The sequence below is a fragment of the Garra rufa genome, chromosome 14, assembly GCF_049309525.1.
Source record: "Garra rufa chromosome 14, GarRuf1.0, whole genome shotgun sequence".
Classification (NCBI taxonomy): Eukaryota; Metazoa; Chordata; class Actinopteri; order Cypriniformes; family Cyprinidae; genus Garra; species Garra rufa.
This window is the reverse complement of record NC_133374.1, coordinates 7,230,784-7,244,041: the sequence shown is the minus strand read 5'-3', so window position 1 is coordinate 7,244,041 and position 13,258 is coordinate 7,230,784. Positions and strand designations below refer to the sequence as shown.

The 13,258-nt window shown below is 31.8% G+C and overlaps 1 protein-coding gene across 1 annotated transcript in view; it reads right to left on the bottom strand.

Annotated features, from left to right (window-relative positions):
• slc36a4 (solute carrier family 36 member 4) overlaps nt 1-12,684 on the bottom strand; it is a 37,223-nt gene extending 24,539 nt beyond the window's left edge. Inside the window, exons 1-5 of the mRNA XM_073817870.1 lie at nt 12,451-12,684; nt 11,321-11,444; nt 8,654-8,753; nt 6,902-6,992; nt 4,431-4,519 (exon numbers count right to left, since the gene is read on the bottom strand). Of these exons, the coding sequence (XP_073673971.1) occupies nt 4,431-4,519; nt 6,902-6,992; nt 8,654-8,753; nt 11,321-11,342 (302 nt within the window). The 5' untranslated portion in view covers nt 11,343-11,444; nt 12,451-12,684. The remainder of the gene's footprint in view (nt 1-4,430; nt 4,520-6,901; nt 6,993-8,653; nt 8,754-11,320; nt 11,445-12,450) is intronic.
• Nucleotides 12,685-13,258: the final 574 nt, after the last annotated feature.

Here is a 13,258-nt window from a genome sequence, read left to right as displayed (position 1 = left end):
CACACAATGCATATATTTGTTATACCTCTGCATTTTCTCTCAAATTGACTTGTGTTTGTGCATAGAACTTTTTGTTTGTTTGAAAGTCGATTTTTTCTTTGCAAAGCAGATTGTGTTTGTTTGCAGAACGCTGTATTTGTTTGTTTAATTTTGGCACATAAATAACTCCATACAATTGTGTCATTCTAGAGAGGGGAAAATGCAGGCAAAATACTTCAATGAAAAAGGAAGGACAAAAAGGTTAATGTGTTTGGGGACAAAATTGACCCCTAAAGCAAAATCTGACATAACCTCTGGCTAAAAAAATAAAAGATTCAAAATAGGTCAAAAGATTTGACCTATTATAGGACCAATATTATATATTACATATATAATATATCATATAATATAAAGATTATGTAATAGTTTCATTTAGCAAGGATGCATTCAATTGATCAAAAGTGACAGTAAGATTGAATCACACTGAAGACTACAGTAATAATGCTGATACAATATATTTAAATTTACAATATATTTTAAAAATTGCAATAATCACTATTTTCTTTTTTTTTTTTAATCAAGTAAAAGTAGCTATTGGTGAGCATAAAAGACTTGTTTACAAAACTTTATTGTAAAAAATATTACTTTTTATTGGTTGTGTACTTTTGATTATTTGCTTTCAATACATATTATATTATATTAATATTGAAAGAAAAAAAAACATGCAATAACACTATAAAGTGTCAAAAATAGCAAGGTGTTTTCAGGCTTTTCCACAAAGAAATAATGAAAAAAAAAAAGTATAGTTATATATGCTATATAAAAAAAATTACAATATTTATTTAATGAATATTATTTAAATAAATAAAATAAATATTTCACGATTTTTTATTATTATTAATTTTTTTAATAAAGAAAAAGCAGTCTTGGTGAGCATAAAAGACTTTTTTCTAAAAATGTATTGTAAAAACATAACTTTTAATTGGTAGTGTACCTCTTTTATTATTTGCTTTCAACACATTAAATTGCATTATATTATATTATATTTTAAGAGCTTATACGATTCAGTTACAGCAACAGCTTTTTATATAGATTCAATTCAATTCAATTTATTAATTTAAAAATAAAAAAACCTTAATAAAAGAGGTAGCATAAGAAACTTGTTTCTAAAAAATAATTGTAAAAAATATAAAATATTATATTATATATAATGTGCTAGGAACCTATACAATTCATTTACAGCAACTTTTATTTCTTTTTACTTTTATTTTAAACGCTCATTTCATTTTAATTTAATAATTAAACAAAAAACTTTAGCATGACACAAATATTGTATGTAGTTGGGGACCTATTTAATTAAAAATAGCAATAATATTTCATCACTTTTTTTTTATCAATTAAAATGTAGCCTTGGTGGACTTTTGCTCTTTTTTACAGCAACTTTTTAATTTTTATATTTTCAATTTTCATTTTATTTTAAATTTTTTTTTAAAGGTTTTATTAATTTATTTCTGTGGTTTGCCATTTATTTACTTATGGGATTCCCAAACTTTAATCAGCCAAACCCATTTGACCTGAAATATTTGAGGACCCCCTGTGAATTTAATATTTCAGTAATTAAACAACGCATCACATGACATGCAAGTAAAAATATTAAAATCATTTAAGAATATATTTTTCACAGTGTTTTATTTTCATGGTTCCATTTATATTTTTTGATTTAAATATTAGCTTTTAATCCACTCATGTCTCAGTCGTATTACTACGTCTCTCCTGACTAACTTCCAATTATTCATCATTCATATCACCAGGACAATAGCCAAAAATAACCCTCGAATCACTACTTTCACACAAAGCAGGTGTGAATGTTTAAGATTTCAGTCATAACCCTGATGCGATAATCCCCAAACAGCCAAGTCTCATCTGATTTATTGGTCTAGCCAATACATCGATCTGTCTAGTCTATAATACATCCTCACTGCCATAACTTGGCAAACGTGTGACAGCGCACTGATGAGCGTGAGGTTGACAACTCTTCAGTCGAACGCTGGCACACGCTGTAAACCCCGGCCCACTTCTGACTGATGCTGCAGTCTGAGCTTCCTGTAGTCAGACCCGAGGGAGAGGCCTTTGATCGCGTTTGAAGAGGGATCGCATGCAAAAAGTGTGAACGCGCAGACGGATATCCAGACTGCAGGAAACTCCTCATGCTAGAAACCGACGCATTCAGAATACAGAGAATACGAGCTTCAAATGTTTGAGCTGAGTGGAACACGCTATGACTAAAATTTGACAAACAATCCGAGACTTTGAGGTTTATTTGAAAAACTAATGAGATCTGTTTTCTAGGTTGCCCATCAGGAACGGCTCTTCAAAAGCTACATGGGAGTCTGGTTATTCAGCTCTCGCTGCATGCAGGTTTCGCTTGCTTCAGTTCTCCGTCGCCAACAGGATTAATCGTCTGGTTAGAATTTTTAGAACGGTTTCAAAGAAAAGGGGGGAAAAAATCTCCACCAGGGGGCCACAATCATCTGAAAGTCACCTGAACTGCGTGATACTTTATCTAAAGGCTTGGATGAACGCCTGTTGTGTGTATTTTGGGGTTATTTTTGTCTATTATCATGGTAAAGGGATGAATGACAGGAAGTTAACTAGCAGAGAGAAGAATATTACTGAGACATGAGTGGATTACAAGTGGATGAAAAGATAATATTTAATGTATGTGTGTATTCTATTAATATTTAATGATTTAAATAAAATAAAAACCTGTAAATCATAAATGTCATGTGACCATTAAGCAACATCGTGCAAATACATTGTTATGTTATTAAAATATTAAATTATAATGGGTCTTCAAATATGCATTTTAGGTAAAGGGGGTTGTGTGAATGAATGAATGAATGAATGAATGAATGAATCCATGGATTATAAACTGGACCTAAACCAGGGTTAATAACTAAACTAAAAACTATGTACTAAAAATAAATAAAACGTAAATGTAAATAAATAAAATCAGTTTCATTACTTGGAATTAATAAGTGAAAATAAAATAAATTATTTTAAAACTCAAAAACAGACACATTAAAAAACTCATTTTTGCCATCTAGTTGCCAAGACAATTTTTCACTTAGACAAACTAAAATAAAAAATTAATAAAACCTATGCAGACAAAAAAAAAAAAAAACTGAATGAATACATACATAAAAAGTTAATCTAAAATAATAAAATAAATAAATAAAAATACTTTCATTACTTGGAATTAATAAGTGAAAATAAAACATTTAAAAAAATTAATAATAAACTTATTAATAAACTATTTTTTTGTCATCTAGTTGCCAAGACATTTCTCATTTTTCACTTAGATTAACTAAAATAAATAAAAATGAATTTAAAACAAGAAAAAAAAAACTATGTAGTTCTATTCATATTTAAATAATAAAAACCTGTATTAACCAACATCAGAGAACTGTGATTATGCAAATACATTGTTAAATTATTGAAATATTAAATTATAATGGGTCTTCAAATATACATTTTAGGTAAAAGGGGTTGTGTCCAAAAATGAATGAATGCATGCACTCACGCATTCACTCACGCATGCATTCATGAAACGTAAATCTAAAAAATAAAAATAATTTGAATTAATACGTGAAAATAAAATAAATTAATTTTAAAATCTTAATAATAAACGTATTAATAAACTATTTTTTGTCATCTAGTTGCCAAAACAACATTTATTATTTTTAATTTAGATGAACTAAAATAAGTAAAACTGAAAAAAACTATGTAGTTCTATTCATATTTAAAGATTTTAAAAGATTACAAGATTTACAAGTAAATATAAAAAAACTATTCAACGTCAACAGGGTTGTGACCATAAATTACTTAATAAATAGGGAATCCATGCATTATAAACAGGACCTGAACCAGGATTATCAACTAAACTGAAAACTAAAATTAACTAAATTATTAACTAAAAATAAAGAAATAAAACAAAAAACACCAACTTACTAAAACTTTAACTGAAATGTAAAAATAAAAAAAAATTTGAATTTTTTTTTAAATTCTAATTTTAAAGTTTTAGCAATTTTGTAGTGTGTTTTCGTCATTTTAGTAGTTTCTTTTTATAAATGCATGTCTATACTAGTTTATTTCATGAGTTTTAGTTCTAGTTATTTTAGTATGAAAAAATAAAATTGAGAAATGTTGCCTTTGCAACTAGTTGAAAATTGTTTGTTTAATATTTAATTTCAGTTAAAGTTTATTCGAATTCAAGTAGTCCTAGTTCTGCTTTTCAACATCAAACCACTTCTCTTGTAATAAAATGAAGTCTCTCCCTCATATATCTTCTCAACCACATCTTTAAACACCATGCCAGAAAGAAAAAAAAAAGCTGAAATGTGATTGGCTGTGGTGAGTGAGGCGGTGACCTGCGATTGGTCCATTCTTACCGCTCACTTAGTTGATGACTGCAGTTGACCAGGATGTGCATGCAGTGAACACACACAAGGCCCATCAGAACCAGACTAACTGGGCCGAGCTGGAGAGAAAAAAAACAGAGAATTGTGTGTTTTAGACACTTATAAAACCGTTTTAAACATAATATCTGTTTTAAGTGCCTTCTAGAGCAATAAAGCCTTATCATTCTCTCTCAGCTTGAACTTTGCTTACTTACTGTACGAGGGCTTAATGACGCCAATAAAGTTAATGGACTGACACGAGGACAAACCAACAGTAGTCAGGCTGTCAGCACACAATACAGTCTATACAGGTTTAGTTTGTAAACCAGTCTGACCTGTTTTAAACTCACATTTGAACCTGTCCACCCATTAAACAGCCCATATCCGGCGATCAGGACATGATGGTGAAAACAAACGAATTGAATTACAGGGACAATAAAGCTGCAAATGCATTTTGTGGGAACAACAAATACATTTATTTTCTACTCAGGCATTTTCAGGTTTTTATAGTCTGCAAGTCAGATTCATGACATACTGGTTTTACTAATAGTTTGACCCTGAAAACCTGGACATAAAAACTAGAAGTGTGTTCATTAGGGATGGGAATTGATAAGATTTTTACGATTCCAATTCCTTTTTCGATTCTGCTTAACGATTCGATTCTTTATCGATTCCCTTATCGATTCTCATTTAAAAGAAAAGGGACAACAAATTGTTGATTAGCATCACCAATGAGAAAATTTATTAAATAATAAAATAAATATTCTTCTGTAAAATTAACAAAATACAACATAAATTATTTTGTGGAAATTCTACAAGAATGTCCAACATTTTCTAATAGAAATTAAAATTCTCCTTTTTAAAAGGATATATATGAACTCAAAAATAGAACTGTCTGCCAGTGACAAATACAATACAGTGTAAAATGCAGCTGAACTGTGCATTTTGCAAATCTGCAACCATCAGCTTGCTATGAAGATTTAACAATTATTTTGCAAAAAAAATAAGCATATCTGCTTTTTCAGGAACGATACGTGATCTTTCTGGACTTATGTAATGGTCATCAAAATGTAATGCATGAGATAGCGTTCATTTAACGTTAACCGTTACTAACAGCAAGTTTTACACAGCTAATATGATGGCAGTGTTTGTTAGTTAATTAGTTATTAGTTATTAAATATCAGTTTTATTAGCCGAGGAAATAACGTTGTTGCTGCTGCTGCCGCTGCTGGGTTGAGAACTGTTAGTCCGGAGCGGATCGAAAACGCAACATTCTTTTATTGTTATTGCATGCTGTGCGCGCAAATGTTTTAGCATGTTAGTGGTATTTCCTCCCTTTGAGGAAATATCTACGCTGCAAGTATTGCAAGTTGCCCTATTTTCGTCTTTTTTGGTGAAATACAACCAGACTTTTGAGCATTTGTTCCGCTTAGGAGCCATGCTTACTATTGACTGAGCGTAAGCTACGCAACGTGCATACGTTACGCAATGCGCGTGATGACGTCATTCGTGCCCACTGGAATCGTTAAGGGAATCGTTTGCAAAAAAGGAATTGAAACACTGGGAACCGGTTCTCAACAAGAACCGGTTTTCGATTCCCATCCCTAGTGTTCATATTCAGGGTCAGTTTTGGACTTTGAGGAGAAGGAAAGCTAGGGCAGTGTTGGGGAAAGTTACTTTTAAAAGTAATGCGTTACAATATTGAGTTACTCCTTAAAAAAAGTAACTAATTACGTTACTTAGTTACTTTTTATGGAAAGTAATGCGTTACATTACTTTTGCATTACTTTTTAAATCTGGCCAGAGCTTGCTCATTTGTTTTTAATATAAAAAGTTCTATTTTTGGCAAACGTAAAAGCCTTTATACACCAAAAGCCTCAGGCTTAGAGAAACGTGAATTCACATCTGTACAGTAGACCGCCGGAGAAAAAATGTCAACTCTTCAGCAATAAAAAAAAAATAAGGAAAACAAATGTTAGATTATCTTGAGTAATTTTTGCTTATTAGTACGGATGAATTAGATCAGATCAAAGACATTGGTTAATAAAATGGGATTAACTACATATTTGTATTATTTAACATATTTAATTATTGCAGGTCTGATTTGAATTTCACCGTTTTATTCATTTTGAGGAACACTGTATCTGTTTTTTTAGTGAGTGAGATGAATTAATGCTAAGAACTAAAGTAACATCTTACTCACAATTTCTCTCAACATAGGGACAGGAGAGCTTTTAATCAAAAAATGGGAGGAAAAGTAACTGCCGTTACTTAATTGAAAAAGTAACTCAGATATTTTCTTGTCAGTCAAAAAGTCATGTGTTACTTTACAAGTTACTTGGAAAAAGTAATATTATTATGTAACTTGTGTTACTTGTAATGCGTTACCCCCAACACTGGCTAGGGTCTGTTTGACCTAGACACTTATAAGTTTTCACAGTAGAAGTGGAGATGTTACGTACCACTATCCCAGCATTCTTTACTGCTAGAGGAAGCCCAAGCAACCCTGTGCCGATATTCCCCTTTAGGAGATGCAGCATGGTTTGTGTAAACCTGGAACAGAGAAAACAGATGTTTTGTCCACATTAATGTAGTTATTTAAAGCAGAGAGGTGTTAGAAATGCTAGAAGTTACAACTTGACTGTCGTTCAAAAGTTTGGGGTTAATATGATTTTTTTTATGTTTTTTGTAGAAGTCGTTTCTGCTTACAAAGGCTGCATTTATTTGATTAAAAATACAAAAAAAAAAAAAACACAATTTTGCAAAATATTGCAATTTAAAATAGTTGTTTTGTATGTGCGTCAAAAACAAAAAAGTTACACATAGGTGCAAAATGGACAAAAATGTCCATGCCCAAAAATATTGGATATTGAATTGCAACCCTTTAAATGTTTTCTTTACATAATTCCACAGGTGTTTTTTTTTTATGAAAAAGTAAAAAAAAAGTAGTTAATTTCCATATACTACTTGCTAAGCAGATTTTTTACTTTGCTTATTAGATTCTTGTGTGTGTCAGTAAAGAACAACAACATTAATTTTGAGGCATTTATATTTTTTATGTAGTGTAAGATTTTTTTTTTTAATTATATGCCAAATTTGGAAAAAAAAAAGGCACAAACTAGTACAAAAATGGTAAAACTGTAACATATGAAGCCTTGCCAATAGAATGAATGCCTATTAGCAAATATTGCATCATTTTATAGTCAAATGGCCCTGGGTTAAAACATTGCAGCTTTAATGGGTTTCGATGTGGACATTTTTGTCCTTAAGGTCCTGAGTGTGAGTATTTTTCAAGGAAATGGAAATGAAATCAAGGAAATGAGGGTAAAATATTAAAATTTCAATAAAAATAAACAGCTGAGACAAAATTTATGCAGTTGGCATTAACACAGGCACACTTATAACAAAAACAAAACTGAAATGGACAAAAATGTCCATAAGGTCGAACAAGGGTCCTTCAGAAATCATTCTGATATGCTGATTTATTGTCAATGTTAGAAACAGCTGTGCTGTTTAATATTTCTTTGGAACCTGTGATACTTTCATTAGGATCATTTAATGAATAAAACATGAAAAAATAGCAGCATTTATTTAAAATAGAAATCTTTTATAAAAAATATACAGTATCGTTAAAAGTTTAGGGCAAGTCTTTGAAAGAAATTAATACTTTTATTCAGTAAAATTGTGTTAAATTGGTAAAAAGTGATAGTTAAGACTTTCTATTTTGGATAAATGCTGTTCTTTTTAACTTTTTATTCATCAAAGGATCCTGAAAAAAGTATCACAGGTTCCAAAAAAATATTAAGCAGCACAACGGTTTTTAACATTGATAATAAATCGGCATATTAGAATGATTTCTGAAGGATCATGTGACACTGAAGACTGCAGTAACGGCTGATGAAAATTCAGCTTTGCATCACAGAAATAAATTATAATTTGAAGTATACTCAAATAGAAAACTGTTATATTAAATTGCAATAATATTTTATAATATTACTTTTTCAGCATTTTTGATCAAATAGATTAAACTATTCAAAAACTGATTCCAAACTTTTGAATGGCAGGGTATGTAATACGCATGTGTTTATTTATGTTTATATATAAACACATGCACACACATTTTTTGTTACAGATGAAATTACTATTACTGTTTGCAAACAAACATCTACAATATACAAAAGAAACCCTGATGTGAGACACCAGGTGAGACTCACGTGATGCCTTGAGACATATGCTCTGGACCTTCATCTACGTCTACATCCTCCTCCTCCTCACCTCCTGTTTCCTCCATCAGAGGGGTCATCACCTCCATATCTGCTCCGTGTCATATTTGAAATAAAACCACAGACTGAAAAGACATCTTACGCAGTATGAATGACCTAATTAAACAGATCTAGCTCAAGAATAAAAAAAAAAAAAAACAGGTCTGCTTAAAAACAGCAGGCTGGTGCTTTATTTAGCTCATAAAGAAACACCTGAAGAGCCCAAAATAGTCCGCTCAGCCTCATGTGGACAGTGTGTTTTTCAGACTATATATATATGATCATCAAAACAGGTCAAACACAAACCAAAGAAACAGGTAACATTGCCCTTTAGTTTAAAGGACACAGATGTTTCACAACTAGGTTACATGCAGTGTTGTTTTTGACAACCATCTTAGATTTAGTCTTAGTCTTATGGACTAAAATGCTTCTTAGTTTTAGTCAAATTTTAGTCACTTCTATATGGGATAGTTTTAGTCCAATTTTAGTCGACGAAAAGTCAAAAAGGTTTTAGTCTAGTTTTAGTCAAAAAAAAAGGGAAAAAAGTAGTCTTTTAACAAATTAATGTAGGTCAGTAAGTATTTTGCTGTTGGGTAGTGTCACTTATAAGTTCTGAAAACAGCAGATCTATAGTTCAACACAATGTGAGCTTCCGGATCGACTATTTTCACCAATAATTACAATAATGAAGGAATGTTTTAGAACATAAAAGACAAACAAGGATGGAATGCTAAAACGGCTTGCCATACTAGTATAGCAAAGAGTATTTAATGCTAAAACGGCTTGCCATAGCGTCAGATACTTTTTAAGTTTTAATTGGCATGCACAATAAGCAGAAATGTCATGCATTTTAAACGTCTGACGGACCACCCACTAACATTTTCGTCTATTCTCGTCTCGTCAACGAAAACTCACACACGTCTCGTCATGTTTTAGTCATCAACGAGCCATTTTTATCTCGTCATCGTCTCGTTATCGTCATGAAAAAAAGTGGCGTCAACGAAATGATTTCGTCATCGTCATCGTTGACGAAAACAACACTGGTTACATGACTGTCCTTCAAATGTTTGGGATCAATAAGATTTTTTTTTGGTTTTTAAAGAAGTCGTTTCTGCTTACCAAGGCTGCATTTATTTGATTAAAAATACAGAAAAAAACGTAATATTACGAAATACTATTGCAATTTAAAATAGATGTTTTCTATTGTAATATACTTTACAATAGAATTTATTTCTGTGATGCAAAGCTGAATTTTTAGCATCATTACTCCAGTCGTCAGCGTCACATGATCCTTCAGAAATCATTCTGATTTGCTGATTTATTATCAATGTTGAAAACAGTTGTGCTGCTTAAAGGGACACTCCACTTTTTTTGGAAATAGGCTCATTCTCCAACTCCCCCCCGAGTTAATAAGTTGATTTTTACCATTTTGAAATCCATTCAGCCGTTCTCCTGTTCTGGTGATATCACTTTTAGCATAGCTTAGCATAGATCATTGAATCCTATTAGACCAATAGCATCGCGTTCAAAAATGACCAACGAGTTTCGATATTTGTCCCATTTAAAACTTGACTCTTCTGTAGTTATATCGTGTACTAAGACCGGTGGAAATGCAAAGCTGCGAGTTTCTAGGCTGATAAGATTAGGAACTACACTTCCATTCCGGCGTAATAGTCAAGGGAGTTTGCTGCTGTAATATGGCCGAAGCAGGCGGAGTATTATCAGAAATGAGTTCCCAGCTAGTTTAGCATTTGCACATGTGCTGCGTGGTATTACTGCTCCTGCTTCGGCCATATTACGACAGCAAACTTCCTTGACTATTACGCCGGAATGGAAGTGTAGTTCCTAATCTTATCAGCCTAGAAACTCGCAGCTTTGCATTTCCGCCGGTCTTAGTACACAATATAACTACAGAAGAGTCAAGTTTTAAATAGGACAAATATCGAAACTCGTTGGTAATTTTTGAACGTGATGCTATTGGTCTAATAGGATTCAATGATCTATGCTAAGCTATGCTAAAAGTGATATCGCCAGAACAGGAGAACGGCTGAATGGATTTCAAAACGGTAAAAATCAACTTATTAACTCGGGGGGAGTTGGAGAATGAGCCTATTTCCAAAAAAAGTGGAGTGTTCCTTTAATATTTCTTTGGAACCTGTGATACTTTTATTAGGATCATTTGATGAATAAAACATTAAAAATAGCAGCATTTATTTAAAATAGAAATCTTTTGCAACAAATATACACAATATAGGTAATGGGTATGTGTATTTGTATAAACCTTTTTTAAGTTCAATAAATATTTGAAAAACATTTTAAATTACATATATAATGCATAATAATAATAAATAATGTTTTTTTACAAAAAAATGGAATATATGATTTTTTTATATATATTTTATCTTTATTTACGGGTTAAAAAAAATGTATATAGTGTTTACTACACTTTTTTAAATATTTTATTTCAAAATATTATATAGAATACGATTCTATGGCAATATATAGCATATAATAGTGTGTTTTTGTTGTTTGTTTGTTAGTGCGGAGAGATGAATCAAGTAGAGATTGACATCCCGGTCTGATTGAGTGTCATCTGTTGTGTAAAACACACATCATTACCTAGTTGTTCAGCTGCTGGCATCTTGTTCTGCTCATCTGGAGGCTGTTTATTCAAACCCGCTGAAGTTGATTATGTTGCGGGTGTGTGTTGTGTGCTCTGATGAGTTGGCACCTGGGGAATCAGCTGTAGACGGCATACGAAATGACATTCATTACACTCCAAACACTTGACAGACAGAAAACTATAACGTTTGACTTTTGTTGCATACTAATGTGCCATTTTAAAACTAACTTTACTATTTAATTATTTAAAAAAAACAAAATGTCAAAGCAGCCCTTAGTTAAGCAGTAAAAAGCTTATAAATATTATGCACTGTGTTGCAAATACCATGCAAACGACAAGACTTATGTTTGGACATGTGATCCAATACATGTGATCCTGGACCACAAAACCAGTCTTAAGTAGCACAGGTCTTTCTTTCATGCCAAAAATCATTAGGATGTTAAGTAAGGATCATGTTCCATTAAGATATTTTGTCAGTTTCCTACTGTAAATATATCAAAACCTAATTTTTGATTAGTAAGATGCATTGCTAAGAACTTAATTTGGACAACTTTAAAGACGATTTTCTAAAAAATGTTTGCACCCTCGGATTCTAGATTTTCAAATAGTTGCATCTCAGCTAAATATTGTCCTATCCTAAAGCTTATTTATTTAGCTTTCAGATGATGTATAAATCTTATGACTGATTTTGTGGTTAAGAGTCATATATATAACGCATGTAACACTACTATAATTGTTATGCAAACAATACTACACAATATACAACAGAAATTTATTTTAAATATTTGTTCACAGATTTTTTAAAAATAAAATACGTTTACTAAAAATTGGTGTTTAGTAAAGTTATTTCATTATATTAATATACATTTAAAAAAACATTAAGCTATGTACATTCTTAACAAAAATATGTACACAATACATATTTTAACTAAAATAATTGTGTAAACCCACCTTTATATATATAACCCGTTTCATTAAATATAACAAATAAACAATTAAAATGCTTAATATCTTCACAGCATAAAAGCAGCACTATGTTGAATATGTTAAATATTGATTATTTAGTGGATTCTAGGCTGTACAAACTAAAGCGATGGGTTCAGTCGTGGCAGCGGAGGCGTCTTACCGACGGAGCGCAGAAATCAAAGCCGCTCCTCTGTTGCTCTCTTCGGCTTCATGCGCGACCATCACCGGCCCTTCGTTGGATCCGATATCCGCACCGAACAACCCGCGCTATCAGATGACTCAAGCCTAAACTGTTGACATGCCATTGGAATGAAGATAAGTCCCGCTGGAGATTTGTAGTGGATCACAGCGGATGAGATTCACCCGGACAGTGGACATCATCACGGATCTTGTACACAAACTATGCGCTCAACGTCACCGACGTCATGACACGGAGCAACTCCTTAAAGGGGCCGCGACACAAATATAGCCACTGGAATAAGAGTGGCTATGGACAGAAGTCAGGTTTGACTGGTTAGCTTTAGCATTTGGAACACCAGAATGCAGGCTACTTTTTTTTTCTACGACATACAGATTGCGAAAATTTCACTATATCTTATACATAAATTTACATCCCATAAAATTTACAAATCGCAAAACCCACTCTTATGGGAAAACTAAGGTGGATATGCCAGTGATATTTTAAGATGGCGTTTTAGTGCCAGGTTAAAAAAATATGCAAAAATAAAAACTTACAAGATTTAAGTCTTAATATTTTAAGAATAAAGTCGAAATTATGAGAATAAAGTCAAAATATTTAAAGAATAATCTTGAAATATTTCAACAATAAAATCAAAATGAGAATAAAGCCAAAATGTTTTGAGAATGAAGTCAAAATTATGAAAATTAATTCGTAGCAATTACAAGATTAAAGTTATAATATTTTAAGAGTATAGTCTAGCCCAGTGTTTCTCAACTGGTGGGCCGCG